Here is a 17,511-nt window from a genome sequence, read left to right as displayed (position 1 = left end):
AAACCTCTGGAGCCGGAGGGACGTGTGGAGCACGCTGGGCGGACAGAAGCCACCGCAGAGCTAAGACTCCCCGCGGGGGTCTTCTGGGTGGGCTGACCGGCTGGGTTTCGGGGGAGGGCAGACAAGCAGCAGCACTTTGTAAGCGAGATGTGACGCGAGGTCCCCGCTGACCCTTCCACACCGCGACCTGCGCAGCTTTCCCTCCTCGGGAACGTTCAGGCCCGAGTGCCCGCAAAGCCAGCAGGGCGGCCGCCCTCTGCCCCAGGGCTGGTGCGAGCCGGCAGTGTCGGGGGACACCTTGGGAGCCTGTGCCGTTCAAGGAGCAGGCGCACAGGCCGGCTGGTGGCTGATCCTGGCACGGCCTCTGCCGCCGACTCGCAGGAAGAGGCAGGGCACCCGGTCACAGCACTGCCGTCAGCGCGTCGCCCACCGACCACATGACGAGCCGGGAGCCGCCTGCTCTTTGAGGCCACCCGACGACCAAGCACACGTGAGAAACGGCTGGCACACATGGCAGACACACACGGGCCTCTGGAAGTGACCCTTTTAACCAGCTCTGCAAGTGAAACATTAACCGGTAAAACGGGGTGAAGAACGAAGTGACCGCAGACTTGCTAAATAGGTATTGTTTATTAAGGCGTGTATTCTCCTAGAGGAAGTTATCCGATGTCGTCTGTGACTCCGTACGGGCAGTAACAGTTCAGAGAAAGTGACACGTTCTAAATACAAGTCTAGATAAAACGGCTTAAACTGTAACTCGGAGGGCCTGACGAGTACAGTTTTCAGAAAGCACCTGCGCTCCGCACGGGAGGCCTCTGCCCGGCTCGTGTGCGGGGCGCCAGGCAGGCGTGCACACCAATTTCATGCTCCGACTCAAACTCCCGCGGCGAGTGCTTCGGAGGCCCCTCGTTCCACAAGACACGACAGCAAATTCAGTTTCTAAACGGTTTTCTGTTGTTTTGCTTTTTTGTACCCATTCAACAGGAAAAAAACTAGACACACACGCTGAAATTTACAATCGGTGGCATCATCCATCGCACCGTCTGGACTACCAGACCCCAGGTTTAAAGCTTAGCATTATTGGCAAAAACACGTGAAACGGCATTAGGACTCTCCAGTGAAGAAAAGGGGGAGCGAACGGCCTGCACACCACGAGGAAGGCCTCCACACCCGGGCCGGTGGTCACCGCCTGAACAGAAGCAGAGCAGCCGCCGGGAGCGCGTGGCTGTGGAAGGCCCGTGTGCCAAGGAAACAGCAGGTTCACCAAACTGGGAGACTGAAATTTATCCTTCCGTCCAGTAGAAATCAAATGGGCAGATTAGCGTCTCAGACAGGTAACAGGTGAAACGGCAAAGCAGCCGGACAAGGTGGTCATCAGCCTGTTGACTTCAGCATCTTGGAGGGAAGCATTTGAACAGAACACGCTGAATGCCAGATGACTCGTGGTTTCTTATGCTCGCTATTAAAGCAAAAGGGGTGAGAGACAAGAAGTCGCATATAAAGATATTAAATGACTGTGAATATAAGAACATAATTTTCACCAAAAATAATAATAATAATAATAATAAATCTTTGGGATGGATTAGGTTTTTGTCTTTAAGGATACTTATATTTCACATTAGGTCAGTGTGATTGATAAGCTGACGAAAACATAGTCCTTTATTAGTGAGTTCTACAATACTACAATACATAGAAAAAATACAAACAAATGCAGGTCATCTGGGCAAAAATAAACTACAAAGAACGTAAAGATGCGAGCAGTCGAGCCCGGCACGAGGCCAGCCAGAGCCGACGCCAAGAGACAGCACCAAGCACACACTCTCCAACCGCGCCAGCCCCACGTCTGATGGTACGGAACCTGCTTCGTCCTCACTGCTTGTTTCGATTCTGCCGTTCCTGTAAAAAGAGAAAAGAAGCTTAACACAGTGAGCGAACGTGCCGCGCAGACAAATTCTCTCCAGGTCGAGGTGCTGTGGCCAGATCTGGACCCTGCTCCCTGCAGGGGCCACCGCCCAAGACAGTTCCGAGCTTCGGGGTCCTGGCCACACGGAATGGGCGCCTGATAACCGCCTGACGTGGTGGCCACCTGGGCAGGGAAGGCTCCCCTGGCCAGTTTATTTCCTCCCACCAAGAGGACCACCTTTCCCAAAGTGTGTGACAAGCCTGTGACCCACAGCTCCGTCCCTCCCCATGGCTGCCTGCCTGCCGGAAGCCATCTAGGCCTCTCCTTACGATTCAGCTGAGACATGGAAAAGTCCCCCTCCTCCTGCCCCCCTCAACCAGGATGAAGCTGGTAAAGGACACTGCTGGACAGGGGCTGGTCGATGACGCAACTCCCGAACATTCGGGATCACGACACGTGTAAAGTACAACGCGAGCAAAACCCTCTCTTTTGCTAGAAACGGACCGCGTGTGTCTTGAGGTTCATAAGACGCCGATTCCCCCACATCCTCCGGGCCGTCACCAGGGCAGGGCAACACTCAGGAGCACCTGCGGTGCTTTTCAAACCGTCTCACCGTCCTGAAAAGCCCCAGAGCACGTGGGTGAGCCGGCCGGGCTGGGTGGGTGGATGGCCGCAGCTCCAAGAATTAACACTGCCTCCCCACCCTGCACTCTGACCTGGAAGGATTAGGAGCTCTGTGTTCTGCAGCCTCCGAGAAGGACCACAGCTACCACCCCTCCTGGAGAGCAATGCAAGCCTCTCTTTCCAGTTCCAAGTGGCTGCGGCTGGAGTGGTGCCGACGAGGGTGGGCACCTCCCAAAGCCCCGACTCCCTTCAACCATTACAAGGACCACCACCCGAGACTGTGACCGGCCTCTTCTCACAGCAAACCCAACAGAGGCGGCGCACTCCTAACCCTGTCTCTGCCCGGTTTTCCACTGAGCTGCCGTGCCTGTGCAGAGCTGACCCTGGACCGTGGCCAGTCCAGTCGTATGAGGGACTCTTCAGCTTGACTCTTACTGTCACTTAAAACCTGCACTATTTTAAGCGCCCTAAGGAGTGGCTGTTTCTACATTTAATACCCAGAGGCCTGCAGGGCTGGGTCTGACCCAGCTGCCACAGGACTTGGTGCTTCCCTAAGGAGCCAGCTGGCTTTCAGATGGACGGCTGAGGTGCAGGCCAGCCAGCACTCCTGCAGAACGGCAAGTACATCTTACCTTTCAACACGACGTGTTTCTAAGCATCATGATCATTTCAAAGCAATGGAGTCAAACTCCAGCTGATAAACAAAAGGACTTGTTGAGAGTCTCCAGGGCGGCCTTCTTGGTGACGGTGGCCTCGCCAGCAAGCTCAGGGTTTTAAGGGAGCTGCTCCCAAACTCATCTCAGTACACTTCTTTCTTAAGGACACACCCAACTCCTGCATGGAAAGCAGTGCCAGCTGCCGACTCCAGAATGAACCCTGGAGACAAGCATCCTGGTGGAAGTTTCTGGGGCCAAGTTGAGACCCACCCCCACTCCTCTACAGCCCAGCGAGCCTGAGAGAGGCCACCAGGACAGCAAGAGCTCGGGCTTCCAGAATATGAATTAATGGAACACTGACCCCTGTGGACAAAGGCTTTCAGCCCAGCTGGCTCGCGCACCTTTCCTCGCAGGCGCTCACCTGCTTCTGGAGCATTCGCTGCCCCAGGGGGAGGGAGGAGCAGCCCGGGGAAGCCTCACAGCGAAGCCGGCAAAGCGACAGAGGACACCCCGGCCGAGCCCCCTGCAGTAACACCTGGAAGCCTCGGCCCCGAGGGTCTGAGGGAGGGCTGCTCCTTCCTCCGCCCGTTCCTGACGTGCCAGCACCATCACGAGCAAGTTCTAGGTCACCAGCACCTTCAAACACCCACCGGGGCGGGGCAGAAGTTTACCCCTCAGCTCATCACAACCAGCAGAACCCCGGGCCACAGCACCTAAGACACCACACACGCAGAGCCGGCGCCCAGTCACCAGGGACGTCAAGTCTCGTGAGCATGATCTCCATCCTGTCCCCGCAAATCCAGCAACTCAGCGTTTCATTTTATACCCAATTTCGCAGCAACTGGAAACAAGCCCTTCTCCTTTCCGCCCAAGAGTGAGAGTGGGACCAACCTGCTTTCAAAGTTCTGCAAACTGTGAGCTGTTAGTTTTGTACAACTTTAAAACTGCTACCAGCACTGTGTTCTCTGTACATCCCGTTTACAAGCCTTTCTGCCGGAAAACACTCAGGACACTGAACTTCCCAGATGGGCAACGCTTTTTTTTCCTAATACAGAGGACTAAACAGGGGTTGAAAACCCATCTATTATCAACTGACGTTTCGTGAAAGAAAGAACATTTTAACACCAAACAAGCAGAAAGAATCTCAGGATGAACTCTCTTGAACAAAGTGGCTTTGCCAAGTGTGTCACAACGTCCTTATTTTTCCCATTTCCAGGCCAACTGACGGGTCTCTGAGCCCTGATCTCCTACAGAGCAGACTCACTCTGTGGGCTGTCACAGGAGGTTGGGACCCACTCAGAGACCCACCCAAGGGTTTTCGCTGTGACTCCAGATGCACACATTTCAGTTATGCACCGCCTGCATTCCAACCTCTCCCTCCCCCTGCCCTTCTACTAGACGAGCAAACTCAGGTTTCCAAAAACTGCAGGATATTGGGTTTTCGAGAGAGAAATAAGCAGCGACCCCTAGACCAGAGCGTCCCCACTGCTGAGGGCAACGCCCAGGGGGGCCCTCGGTGGGGACATCAGCCCCAGCAGCCTCGCCTGCCCACCCGGGGGCCACAGAACATTATTTCTAAGTGCTCCGGGCTGGACAAAGACGAGGAAGCGCTGTTCTAGAAAACACCGCGCTTCACAAGGAGAAGAAGAGCAAGTTACCCGCAGCTCCTTCACAGGAGCGTGTGCACCAGTGTTTCCTAACAACTGGAAAAGGACCCCGGGGTTCCGGGGTGACGACCACTCAAATGTCCCCCGTCCCCGCCAGCGACCACCCCAGCCCCGGGACCCAGGCTCACCTTGCGCACCACCTCCTCCTCCTCCTGGCGCTTCTCGTAGTGCGAGAAGTCGTCGAAGATGGAGGTGGTGTGCTTGTACGAGGCGATGATCCTCAGCACTTGCTTCGCCTTCTCCAGGGGCACCTCCTGGGTGTCACGGGAGTTGGTGACCGGCTTGTTGTCGTTGTTCTCCAGCCGGATGTGCCGGAGCTGGGTGTTGGGCACGTCCTTGACGAAGATCCACTTCACGTCGAACTTGCCCTTCCACTTGTCCTGGGACCAGACCCCGGCGCTGGTGCCGTAGTCCACGGCTGACTTCATCTCAGCCACCCCGCAGAAGTGGCCGCTGCCGTTGACGCTGAAGAGCAGGTAGACGGGCCCCTTGCTGCCCAGGGCGCGGAAGGCGCTGTCCAGGCGCCGGTTGCCGTGCTCCGTGCTGCACCAGAGGGAGTACTTGATGGAGCGGTGCACGTCGTCCTCCGAGTAGCTCTTGATGATGAACACGCGCCCGCTCTTCAGGTTCCAGTCAAACTCCCTGGGGTTGTAGCTGTGGGCGGCTTTCAGTTTTTCGAGGACGGGGTGGGACTCCGGGCTCAGGGCGGCGCTGGGCTGGGCGCTCCCGGGAGAGTTACTGTCGCCGCCGGTCCCCCCGCTCTGCCCGAACGCCGTGCTTCTGTTGCGAGGGGCGACCCAGCGGGTCTGGGGCGGCTGCTGGGGGCCCGGATGCTGTGCTGGGGCCGGAGGGGGAAGCTGGGCGGGAAGGGGCTGCACGGCCGGCTGGGGCTGGGGGGCCGCCTGGGGGGCCGGCTGGGGCTGCGGAGCCGGGGCCTTGGGCACGGGCCCCTTGTTGTCCCAGGTGCCAATGTCCATGTTATGCCTTATGGGCGGAGGAGGCAGCGCGCCCCCGACGGCGGGCCCGCTCTTCGCCTTCATCTTCGGCTGCAGTTTGGCGGGCTTGCTGGCGATGGCCGCCCACGAGGTCGGCTTCGACACCGGCATGGTCACGTTCGTCCCGCCGTTGCCGGAAAGGATGCCCGTCATCGCCACGCTGCTGACGACTGACCCCACCGTCTTGACTGCAGAGGTGGTGACATCCCCGATCTTCAGGCCCACCATGCCCTGCTCCAGGCTGTTCATTCCAGGGGCCTTGTTGAGGGTGTCGCTGTGAAAGCCCGTCTGTCCGTCCACGATCGTGCCGCCCAGGGAGCTCGGCGGGTAGGTGTAGCTGTTCCCGTAAGCTGAACTCTGAGCCTGCTGCCCCTGAGACCCACTCGTCCCCCAGGCCGAGAAGGCGGGGTTTTCGGGAAAAAAATTAAACCTGTGCTGATAGATGTTGCTCCCCAGGCCCCCAGGCTGCCCAAAAACAGCGTCGTGCATAAAATGATGGTCTCCGTTACTGAGCTGTCCGTAGGTGGTGAGGTATGGGATTGGAGGATCCCCTCCGGTAGACCATGGCGCCTCATTGAGGGAATAGGGAAATCCGATGGATGGTGGGTAATAGCTGGACAGGTAGGGGTCGGCCATTGAGGGGTAACTGTTACTCTGCGGAAACAAGCACGTGATGAGTTAGTCGTGCCCCGACACGGAGGAGGCGCTGCCACGTCAAGCGCGCCTACTTCAGCGCGGGCTGGTGGGGAACGGGCCTGTGCAGCACCGGCTCCCCTCCCAGGGGGCCCAGCCAGGACAGAGAGGGCGACGCCCAGACGACCCAGAGGCCACTCCAAACACAAAGGGTCCCTTGCAACTGATCTGGATTCAAGTTAGGCGACAGCAATCTTCTCAGCAAGCCCTCCACTGCACCTTGAAGAGTGACCCACTTCAAGAAACTCAGCCTGAGGAACAGCTCTCTGTCCCACTGGCAATAATGCTTACGCAGGACACTGACAGCAAGGGGAAGCACAGCGCAAAGTGAGAAAGCTTTAAAGAGGCAGCAGACACTTCCAACAGCAGCCACGAACTCAGGGCTACAGGCTTGCTGATGACTCACCTGGATGACCCCCAGGACTCCTGCCCCACCCCTACCCCTGAGCCCAAAGGGGTCTGGCCCCCTCAGTCCCCACCGTTTCCTGGGGCTCTCAGAGGGGAGCTGGCTACGGCAGGGAGACCCTTACTGAGAACGTGCCTCCGTGTGATGGCCGGAACCCCTGGGAGGAGTTTAAGTAGCTGCAGGGCCTCCCCTTGGAGGTGGCGGGGGGTGGGGGTGGGGGTGGGGTCTCAGGAAAGCTGCCCAGGGCCGGGTTTAGACCTGGGGTCAGCAGTTCTGGGAAGACGTCTCCTTGGAGAGAGACTCACCCAGGGGTCCTGGTCAGAACCGGGCCCGAGAGCGGAAAGGCTGTGAAGGAAAGCAAGAGCGGGGGCAAACGTGGAGTTCTCTGGTCCGATTTCTGCATAGCTCTCCCAAGTAACCAGAAAGTTCTACAAGCAGAGTGGCGGCTGGAGACCTCCTCCTCCAGCCCGCACCTGTCGTCCAGTCAGAGGACCCGCTGCCCTGGCCGGCAGAGGGTGGCTGGTGTCCCAGGTGACTGGAGGAGGCTCTGCTTCACTGGAATGAGAACAGGGAGTATCTCTGTGGAACCCTCAGAAGTCCCCGTGGAGGACAGGCCAGTTCCTCAGCACATCCCGGCCCAGCACGTGATGGTGCTGACCCAGGTACCCTCTGCCGGTCTCCACTGCCACCTCCTCCCTCCCTGTCCCATCCTAGGATTCTTGGGGCTTCAGGAATCACGTCTCCTTCCTGCTGGCTGCTCCACTTGACGGCAGACTATTCCAGAATCGCTTTTTAAATGTAGTAATAACTGTTTGCCTGTTAACACAAATCCTTGAGATTCTCAGGAGGTAGAAAAAGCCAGACAAGTGGCCGTCATCAGTGCTCTGAATGCAGGGGAGCCGCCTGAGCCACTGCCCTTGAAAGGATCTCAGTGACTCTGGCCCCCGCATTGTAGCCCCCCCCAGCCCCGCCTCCCTGCTTGCCTCCACCCACCCTGTGCCCGCGGGAGGGGCTGCTCTGAGGAGAGTAAGTCCCTGGGAGGCCAGGGTGGCGGACTTGCCCAGCGAGGTGGGGCAGCCCCAGGGGTGGAAGCCTCCAGCCTCTGACCTCGGCACCCACCGGCGCCTCAACAGCACAATGGGGACAAGCCTTCTGAAGGGAGGCCAGCACTCCCCTCCCGCATCAGCTGGGCACCCACCTCGGCAGTGCCGGGTCCACATCAACGCGTCCTCCCTCGCACACAAGGACCGCACTCGGCAGAAGAGAGGACCCAAGGGCTGCGTGGCCTCCGAACCACACAGCCACGAATCCAACCAGAGCCACGGGAGCACGGCCATGGCACACCGAGCCCACGGGGCCAGCACCTCACTTCTGACCCGCACTTCAGCCTTAAGCACAACAGGACTTCACTTAGAACACGAGACCACACGTACTATGTTAACCATGACACGTCCCTCAAGTCCACCCCAATCTCAATATTGATGGAGAAGCCCAACACCCTGGTCACACAGACCCCATCGTGCAGATGGGCAGTCCTCAGCCACCCCCAGCCAGGACTGTCCAGGGAAAGAGAAAGCGAGCCAGCCGCCACCCCTGAATCCTTCACCCAGCCACACGCAGGACCCAAGGCGGAGGCAGCCCTGGGAGGACTCCGACCTCTCCTCCCGCGACCTGTCAGTGCAGGCAGGTCACTGTGAGGAGAGCACCAGTGAGGCTGCAGCTCTTTACTGGAAAACCGTGAAGTAACCTGGGCTGCAGCCCTCCCTTGGACACTTAAATTCATACAAAAGGAACGAAGACGCCTCACTTCAAGCTCACAGGGGAAGAAGCTGTGGTTTACTAAGAAGATGCCACGTGCCACCCGCACCGCCATCCCCCGGGCTCCGAGCTGGCCCTGGCCGAGCCCTCCCGACGTCGTCTGTCCCCACCAGGCTGCGCGGTGCACGGCAGGCTGCGTGCAGTGACCTCCGGTGCTGGGAACTGAATCCATTTTCATCCCCATCTTACTGCCAACCCGTCTCCTACCACATCTGCCGGGTCTCCTTCCAAACTCCAAGAGTGAAGCACCGGAGTAACAGGCAAAGCTGCCAGGAACAGCAGGAGAACCCGTGGGGCCTTCCCTGCTGCGGTCCGCATCCCCCCCCCGCCACCGCCCCGCCACCGGGACTCCGGGCCCGCTGTCCGCAGTGCTCGGGCTGACTGTCCCAGCCCCGAGTCACAGCGAAACTGAACCGTGCCACTCCGAGAGCTGGGACACAAGGCCGCCAGTGGTGCCAGTGGTGCCGCAGGGTTTGGGCGCTGCTCGAGCTCACACCCAGCCCCTCAGAAGCCCGCCCAGCCGCGGCCTCAGGCTCTTCAGACGCCACGCTCCCCAGCTGGGCTCCTGCGACAGCAAACATGCCATCTCCTTAGTTAGCTGTGCAGCCCAGGTCAAGAGGCCCAAGTTCACCCGCCAGGGACGTGGGTGCAGAAACCAAAGGGATGACGACAAATCACGCACTTTCTCTCAGTGCGTTAATACTTCTGCGCAGAGGTATCGCAGGGCTAGTCAAAGGAGCAGCATAGAACAAACTCTTTTAAGGACGACGCAGATAAAACCATGCCCCCCGAAGACCACTTTCATGTGTGACACGTCTAACTGTAGTCTTTGTATAACTTAGGGACTCAAGAAAGGGAGGCTGACAGGTCTCCAAGGCAGAATTAGTCTAGTGACAGTAGAAAAGACACCCCCAAATGTTGGACTTTTAGGGTGCCTCCTTGTGACCAAGTCAAAAGCAATAAACAAAATGGGCACTCCAAACAAAATAAACTCAAATAGTCGTGACTGTTACCCGTAGATGACTTTCTTTGAAAAACCAAACGGGAAAACACGATAAACCCATAAACCTATTCTACAATTAAGTTTTTTATACTTAAAACAAAACTTAACCAGCCTTATAAAAAATCCTCGTGCCCAATGACCAGAACCACCTACTTGAAAGTTGGAACGTTTGATTCCTATATCCATTTTTCTGAGAAGAAGTTCTGAAATTACTCAAATGCTTTAAGTTTCACAAACAATAAAGTGACTCAGCCATTACAGTGACCACGAAGGGAGACTGGAGGGAGAGAGAGAAAGGCCAAGGCTTCAGAAGCCCAAGGCACGCGGGGCACCTCGTGTGTTGAGAAGCGTTTACGTGGGGGATGCAGGGGCTGGAATGAACTATGCAAGAGGGGAGGTACCAAGGGCAATTGTGAAAGCAGTGACAAAGTGACCCAGGGCTGAGGGCAGGCCCCCCCACGCCCACGGCTCCTGGGGAAAATCCTGGGGTGCGGCTGGCCGCTCGCTTTTCCTGGGCTTCAGGCTGCAGGTCAGGTCAGAGGAGACCACGGCTTCCGACACCCACACAATTTCTGCGCTTGTCTCCCGCCTTGAGGTGCGCGGCTCTGAGCAGCTTCACAGCGGTGAGCAGCGTGTCCCGATGCCACTCGGCGGCACCATCGCCGCGTCTGAGGACGCCCCCGGCTCCCAGACGCAGCCACAGGCAACCAGTGCCCGTGACCGAGTGCTCCCGCTGAGCCCCGCCCAGGCCCCCGGAGCCACCGTGGAGCAGCAGGAAGCCGCGGGCTGAGCTCCCCCAGGCTCTCTGCATGCGGCAGGCGCCGCGAGAAGGCGTCGATGCGTCCAGCTTTGTGCCGCTGGGTGAAAAGCCCACCCAAAACCTGACAGAAACCCTGGGTGACAGCTGAGCACCATTTTCAAGGAAGGAGCCTTCAGGGTGGCCAGACAGGAGCTTCTTGCCAAGAGAGCAGAGAGGCATACGTGTCAGCTCGAGCACGCAGGACGGACGGCATGTGAGAGACAGTGGACACAAGGTCTCGAAGAGATGCCACACTGACCCTCAAGTGGCGGAACATGCCCCAGCACTCCAGGCAGCTCTGCCCACCTCTCATCAGAGGACTCGACCAACAGCACGGCTTAAACCAACTACAAATGATCAGCCCTAGGACCTGAAACGAGTAAATTTATACAACATTCCTAAAAGGTGAATGCTTCTCATTACACTTAGAACACAGCTGAATTATTAAAGAGGAAAAACGAAAAAGGTGACTTTTCTCCTTTCTGTCTACGTCAGACGTGACCGGGCACGCTGACAAGGCTGCCGACAACTGAGCGCCTGAGTGCAGACGCAGAATCCCCGGCAACCCCTCCGTCCACACGCTCGGCCCGGCAGTCGGCCAGCAGCACCTACACCAAACTCAGAGGCGCTGTCTCCAAAACTCTGAGCAGGAACTTTCGGGGTCCTGGCAGTCTTTCCTTACCTTTCAGAGAAAAAAACAGACAACCAGAAAGCAGGCAGGCCCTTAGGAGGGCAAAGGCAGGGCAATCCAGCAGCATCAGAGCCCCACCCAGAGCCCCTGGGCCCCCCCCCTCCCCCGCCCCGTGCTTTTTCTCCCCCCATCATGTCCAAACAGCTGACTGAAGTGTACTTCAAGTCACAGAAGGGGATCCAGAGCTGCTACGTAAGCATGCTCCGGGGCGCCGCAAGGAAGGAAAACACGCCAGGAGCAAGGTCCCCAGGCCTTTCGGAGGGAAGCAGCACCCAGCCCGAGCAAAGCAGTCCTGTTAGAGTGCGGCACCAGTCAACTAACTGAAAGGCACGCTTTTAAATGCTTTCCAAGTCATCCGAAGCGTTAAGGCTTCACAGATCAGAATACCACAGTGTCTCCAACTGGCTACTACCAACCGCAGCTGGGTTAAGAAAAGGTAAGAAAGCAGCCCAGGGCTGACGGATATGCCCCCGATCTCCACGGCGGCGGCGACGGCTCCACAGGTGCGCATGCACGCCAGGGAAAGGCCCCATATAAAACCGTCCTCTTTAAACACGGGCAGTTCACCTCACGTCAACAACACCTCAGTAGAGGCTAAGCGCACAGACAGGAAGTGTGCGCTCACTGCTTCCTGCCACACCAATCTCCGCTCCGGCTTCCTCACTAGCAGTCTGGGCTGGACATCACGGCAGAGTCCACATCTAGAGGCAGTGACAATCTCAAGGGACTCTTGACTGCCTCACAGCCCATGTGAAGAAATGAGTGGCAAACACAGGGCCAAAGGACCCCGCCGCACACTTGGGTGAGAGGCACCGACCCTCAGTCCACAGCCTGGCTCTGCCACCAGGCACAGCAGAGCCTCTCTGGCCTTCAGGGTCCTCATCCGTACGACGAAAAGGCCAGGAAAACTAGGATCTAAGAGCCCTCCCGTGTTGCACGCTTCCTACACTCCGCAACAATTGGGCAGGGGCTTCCCTGGTGGCGCAGTTGTTGAGAATCTGCCTGCCAATGCAGGGGACACGGGTTCAAGCCGTGGTCTGGGAGGATCCCACATGCCGCGGAGCAACTAGGCCCGTGAGCCGCAAGTACTGAGCCCGCGCATCTGGAGCTTGTGCTCCACAACAAGAGAGGCCGCGACAGTGAGAGGCCCGCGCACCGCGATGAAGAGTGGCCCCCACTTGCTGCAACTAGAGAAAGCCCTCCACAGAAACGAAGACCCAACACAGCCAAAAATAAAATAAACAAATGAATGAATAAATAAAAACACAATTGGGCATTTCTGGAAGGTCTGTTCTCAATTAAGAGTTTTCTCAATAAGTTCACTCTTAAGTGATGTGCTGATTAATCATCTTGCTGACAAGTACACATTTTAACACACAGGATGAAGAGGCTATTTTAAGGCTGTCCACTGATAGCACCAACCCACCACGGTCCTTCCACACGGCTTCTCCAGCGTGAGCCAGCTGGGACTACTCCACTGACATCAGAAAGTCACCTACTCCATTTTTAAAGACATACTCCTGAGTAACAAAAGCTCCTACCTTACGAAAAAGTATTTCAAGTGAAGCAACCCCCTCCCTTTAATTTTTGGTTAAAATCAATACATAACACTGCTAAAACAAATCATGTAAGAGAAATAAGTAAGTCCACTTAACTTCCTGCCATCACCTCTGGCTGAAAGCCCATCACCGAGCAGTCCCTTGTCCTGCCCAGAGGAGGGGTGGGCCCTCAGGGGGCCCCTCTGAACAGGGTCTCTCAGGCTCCTCAGCTGCTGCCTTGCCAAGTGCAGCAGGAGGAGAAGAATGGAGAAAAGTTCTAAGACGTTCTACAGAAGGGCAGACTAGCTTCATTCCGCAGGGAAGAGGCAGGGCCTGATTTTGCTCTAAAGCAAACATACACTGCGCATTTTAAAAGCGGCAGATCTTTTGCTTAAACCTCAACTCCAACTAGCCCAGTGGTTTTATCCAGGACAATTTAGCCCCCCAGCAGACGTTTGCTGGGTATTTTTGGTTGTTATGCGGAGGGTGGTACGCATATACTAATGACACCTCACGGATGAAAGCCAGGGAGGCTGCTCAACATCCTACAGTGCCCCCCAAACAGAGAGTGTTTCTGTCCACAATCCCCTTAGTGCCAAAGCTGAGAAAGCCTGCAACACCTGAGAGAACAGGGGGCTACAACTCACTCAGGTACCGCCTGGAGCTCCTTGGGCACCATCTAGTCTCACCCTCCCCACAACTCTATCAGGAGCCACCTCTCCCAACTGTCCTGAGAAAAGGAAGCAAGCACAGAGAGGGCAAGCCATCGAAGAAGTACCAGTCAGCAGTGGTGTGAAGACCCTAAGGCCGGAGCCTCACTCCAGAGTCCCGCTCTAGCTGCTCCCAGACCAAAACTCCAACCACCCAGAGCTAAAAAAAGTCACCGGAAAACTTCAGAGAACTATGCGCACCGCACTCTGTCTAACGCAGGGCAGCACTCACCCACCAGCGCCGAGGCCGCGAGCATCCCGCGTGCCTGCCAGGCGCGTGGGGCGCCATTTCCTCCAGAGAGAAAACCAGCTTCCCCGCACTCAGGCCCCACCTTCAACGTGAAGCTGCTCTTCAACACAAGCCTTTGTCAGCCTCCTCCCTTATTTCTAGTACTTTATAGTCTGCTTCTCTGTTGTTTAGGATGATAAAGTCAGAAATACGCTCATAAAGGTTTACTACAAACCTCAGTCAAAATAAATATAAAAATGTTAAAGAAAAAAAGGATAAACTCACCTGGTTTGACTGTCCTGAAAGGTAGGGCTCAAAGTCATTGTCATGAACTGTATCCTTCTGATGCAAAGAACCATTTTGTACTAGAATGAGAAGTTGCAAAGTATTACCTTTGAATTTTTTAAAAATTATTTTTAATCACAGAAATTAAAAATAGTCAAGTTTATACCCATCAACTCCTACTAGAAATCACTTTTACTTAAAAAAGGGCACAGACATTACAGAACTGATACTTACACAACTAATTAGAAAGCTGATGCAAAACTTTCAATAATTTAGGTTACGTTTCTGATAAAAATTAATCGTACTTTGATAGATGTTGACAAAATAGAGGTGCAGACAAAATAATGCAAGGAACTCGTAACCAGGTTTTAGTAAAGATGATGTGGTCTGAGATCTATGTCTGCCAGACAGAGGACGGTGCTTCCCAAAGCCTGGCTACGTGGGCAGCAAAGCTGGGAAGCCTGCAACTGAACGACGCTTCCTAACTGTTATCTGGCTGTGCTCTTATTTTCCACTGTCACCACGCTCAGCCAGGAAAGGAAGGGAAAGGTAAATAAGTGCTGGGCCTTCTCCAATCTCAAAACATGATAACCGTATTTGGTTACACCCGAGTAACACACACACTAGTTCAAAACAGTCTTTGGAGTAAACATGAAGCGTCACCCGTTCTCCCAAGACGGAGTTTTGGGGGAGGACCCCAAGCCAGAGTATCCCAAGAGGCTCAAAATACACGGGCTTTACGACTGGGGTAAGGCGCCAGCGTACAGGGCCAAGGGCCAGCGGCCGCCCCAGGGCCAGTCCCACACCTGGGGCCGCAGACAGGCAGGTCGCTCGGCCCCGGGCCTCCTTCCCTTCCCCCACCCCAATCAACCAGCCTGCCGTGGGAGGGAGAGATGGAGTTACTCTCACCACCGATTTGCTTGTTTCTCCTTGAAAACTCCTTGTTTCCGACCTGTTACGTCTCCCCCAATATCACAGCCTAAAGTTTCATTTCCCCGAAGAGGAGGGAGAAAAACTCCCGCGGTTCTGGCTGCCGCTTCCAAGACCTCTCCTCCCCCCACACGCGCGCCCGGCTCTCGGCGAGCGCCGCCCCCTCCGCTCCCGGCCCGCACCGCCATCCGGACTTCGCTCACCTTTATTATCTTGTCCTTTTGTTCTCTGCTTCGCCGCAGGCCCAGACGCGCGGGCGGACAGCACCAGGGAAGAGGAGAACAAAGTTACCCATGAGAACCCCTCCCGGCGGGCGGCGCGCTCCGGCCCCAACGGGCCCGCGGTCCCGGGCGACGTCGGCCCGGCCCCGCGACGCCGACCCCCGCGACCCCGACCCGGGCCCCGCGACCCCGGCCCCCGCGACCCCGAGTTCCCGCTCCGCGAGCGGCCCCCGCGACCCCGGCACCCGGCCCCGCGACCCCGGCCCCACCGCTACCTGGGGGTCCACGCTGGTGGCCGACATGCTTCATGAACAGCCGGCGCGGTGCGGGGCCGGGGCGCCCGCCGGCTCGGGCCTCCCCGCGAGGCGGCCGGGCCTGTCACCCGCGCTCTCGCAGCCCCGGGCCCGCCGCCTCCTCCCCGGGCGCCGGCCGGGCGGCGGCGGCGGTGGCTGGGCGCGCGGGCCGCTCGCGGGCGGGCGCGGGACGGGACGCACTGACGAGGCGCAGACTCCAATGGCGGCAGCGGCGGCGGCAGCAGCTGCAGCGGCGGCGACAGCAGCGGCGACTACGGTGGCGGCGGCGGCGGCAGCGGGGACGAGGCTGCGCGACGTCAGCGAACGCGGGGCAGGCCGGGAGGTCGACGAGCCGCCACGCGCCGCGCCTGCGCGTCGCCGCCCGGCGGGACGGATCTCACGCCCGGGTCCCAGTCTCGCGCGGCAGGGCGGGGCGAGCCTGGGCCGTCACATGGGCGTGTCCAGTGGCGCCGCGGGGACCGCCCCGCAGGTGTGCATCTGTCGGACCTCGCGCCCGCAGCCGCAGCGGGGGCGGTGATGCTGCGGCCTCGTGGCGCGTGCAGGCGCAGACTGGCGCAGGTTGTGAGCCTGGTGGCACCCCCGCGCTGGTTCTTCAGATGTGAAGAAGCTTCAGCCAGCGAGTGCGGCCACCCACCGAAAGCCACTTATAGCCAGGCTGCAGTCCACTCTACCCCGAAGCTCGCCCCCAAACGCCCCTCCAACAGCCCTCGGAGGGGCGCCCAGGCCCTGAGCTTTGCGGTCCTCGGGGCAGCTCCTCCTGCGCTTCTGCAGCCTCCGTCCCCGCGGAGCCTTGGACTCGAGGTTCCCCGAGGGTGCTGCTGTGTGAGCACTCTCTTGGGTCTCCAAGGGGCTCCCCAGTTTATAATCATAGTTGCATGTTAGATTCTTGACCACAGGGAGGAAAAGAGTTCAGCCCTGCACATTGCCCTAGTCCAGGACCTGCTAGGGGCCTTTTGGTCTCTCCTCAGAGATGGACAGCCCCTTCCTGGCTCCACCTTCCTGCAGGGAGACCACTTCTCTCTCCCCACTCACTCCCAGCCCACCCCACACCAGGCCCCCAGCCTGGCTGCCCCTTCGGCCACTCCCCAACATGGCTTCCGGGTGGGTCCCTTTTCTTCTTTTCTGGCTCTGGCAGGTGTAACATCTTCACAAGGCCCAGATCTGCTGAATGTTGAAGGCCTGGAATGCTGGCTCTCTGCCTCTGTCAACACATGGCCTTCTCCCTGTGTTCTGCCTCTGAGTCTTCCTCCACTTATAAAGACACCATCATTGGATTTAGGGCCGCCCTAATCCAGTATGACCTCATCTTAACTTCATTCTATCTACAGAGATCCTATTTTCAAATAAGGTCACATTCACAGGTATCCTTTGGACAGGAATCTGGGGGGACACTATTCAACCAGTACAGGGATCACAAATAATGGCAACTGAAAAATTTGGAGGCGAGTTACAGGGGCTGAGCGGTGGAAGGAGTGGCCCCGGAAACCAGAGGCCTGCGGAGGTATGGCCACACTGGCCTGCTGGCCAGGGAAGGGGCAGGCAGGATCTGATAGCCACCACCTGGGCCCACCCCGGGCTGCCATCCTGCCAGCTGGGAAATATGGCAGTGGTCCTCACTGATCTCAGGGAGAGGGGCGTGTGAGGGCCGCTCAGAGCAGGAAGCATAGGCCCCCGGAGGCCCAATGTGGGGGCTCTGTGGGCCCAGCACAAGGGGCTGAGGCTCCCAGACCAGCCCTGGGGAAGCCTTTCCTCTGCCAGGCCTGAGGACACAGGAAGGGTGGAGTCACGGAGTCTGGAGCTGAGCTTCCTGTTACTGCAGAGGGTCACTGCCATGGTCCGGCCGTGAAGGGAGTGGGAGAAACTGCCCCGGCTCCTGGCACAGGGAGGGGGTGTGGGGCACTCAAGTGACGCTGGTCAGCTCAGGCTTTGGAACAGCACGGGGACTTCTGAGGCAGGGGCTGCCCGGCCCCGGGTCTGTGCTGGGACCAACAGGTTCTCCCCGCTGCCCAGAGCACTCCGCTCCTGCCCT

The 17,511-nt window shown here is 57.8% G+C and overlaps 1 protein-coding gene across 2 annotated transcripts; it reads right to left on the bottom strand.

Moving 5' to 3' along the window:
• Positions 1–611: 611 nt before the first annotated feature.
• YTHDF1 (YTH N6-methyladenosine RNA binding protein F1) lies at positions 612–15,554 on the bottom strand. Of its 2 annotated transcripts, XM_068524381.1 has the most exons (6): positions 15,444–15,554; positions 15,151–15,178; positions 14,018–14,097; positions 4,979–6,499; positions 1,859–1,896; positions 612–1,459 (listed from the first exon to the last, which is right to left on the bottom strand). In XM_068524381.1, exons 1-5 carry the CDS (start codon positions 15,468–15,470, stop codon positions 1,870–1,872), a joined length of 1,683 nt encoding a protein of 560 aa, XP_068380482.1. In that variant the 5' UTR covers positions 15,471–15,554; the 3' UTR covers positions 612–1,459; positions 1,859–1,869. The 2 variants fall into 2 exon arrangements, with proteins under 2 accessions (XP_068380482.1, XP_068380483.1); XM_068524382.1 differs by lacking the exon at positions 612–1,459 and having other exon boundaries at positions 1,468–1,896; positions 15,151–15,175.
• Positions 15,555–17,511: the final 1,957 nt, after the last annotated feature.

This window comes from Eschrichtius robustus, chromosome 16 (assembly GCF_028021215.1).
Source record: "Eschrichtius robustus isolate mEscRob2 chromosome 16, mEscRob2.pri, whole genome shotgun sequence".
NCBI classification, from domain to species: domain Eukaryota; kingdom Metazoa; phylum Chordata; class Mammalia; order Artiodactyla; family Eschrichtiidae; genus Eschrichtius; species Eschrichtius robustus.
This window is presented reverse-complemented; position numbering and strand designations above follow the sequence as displayed.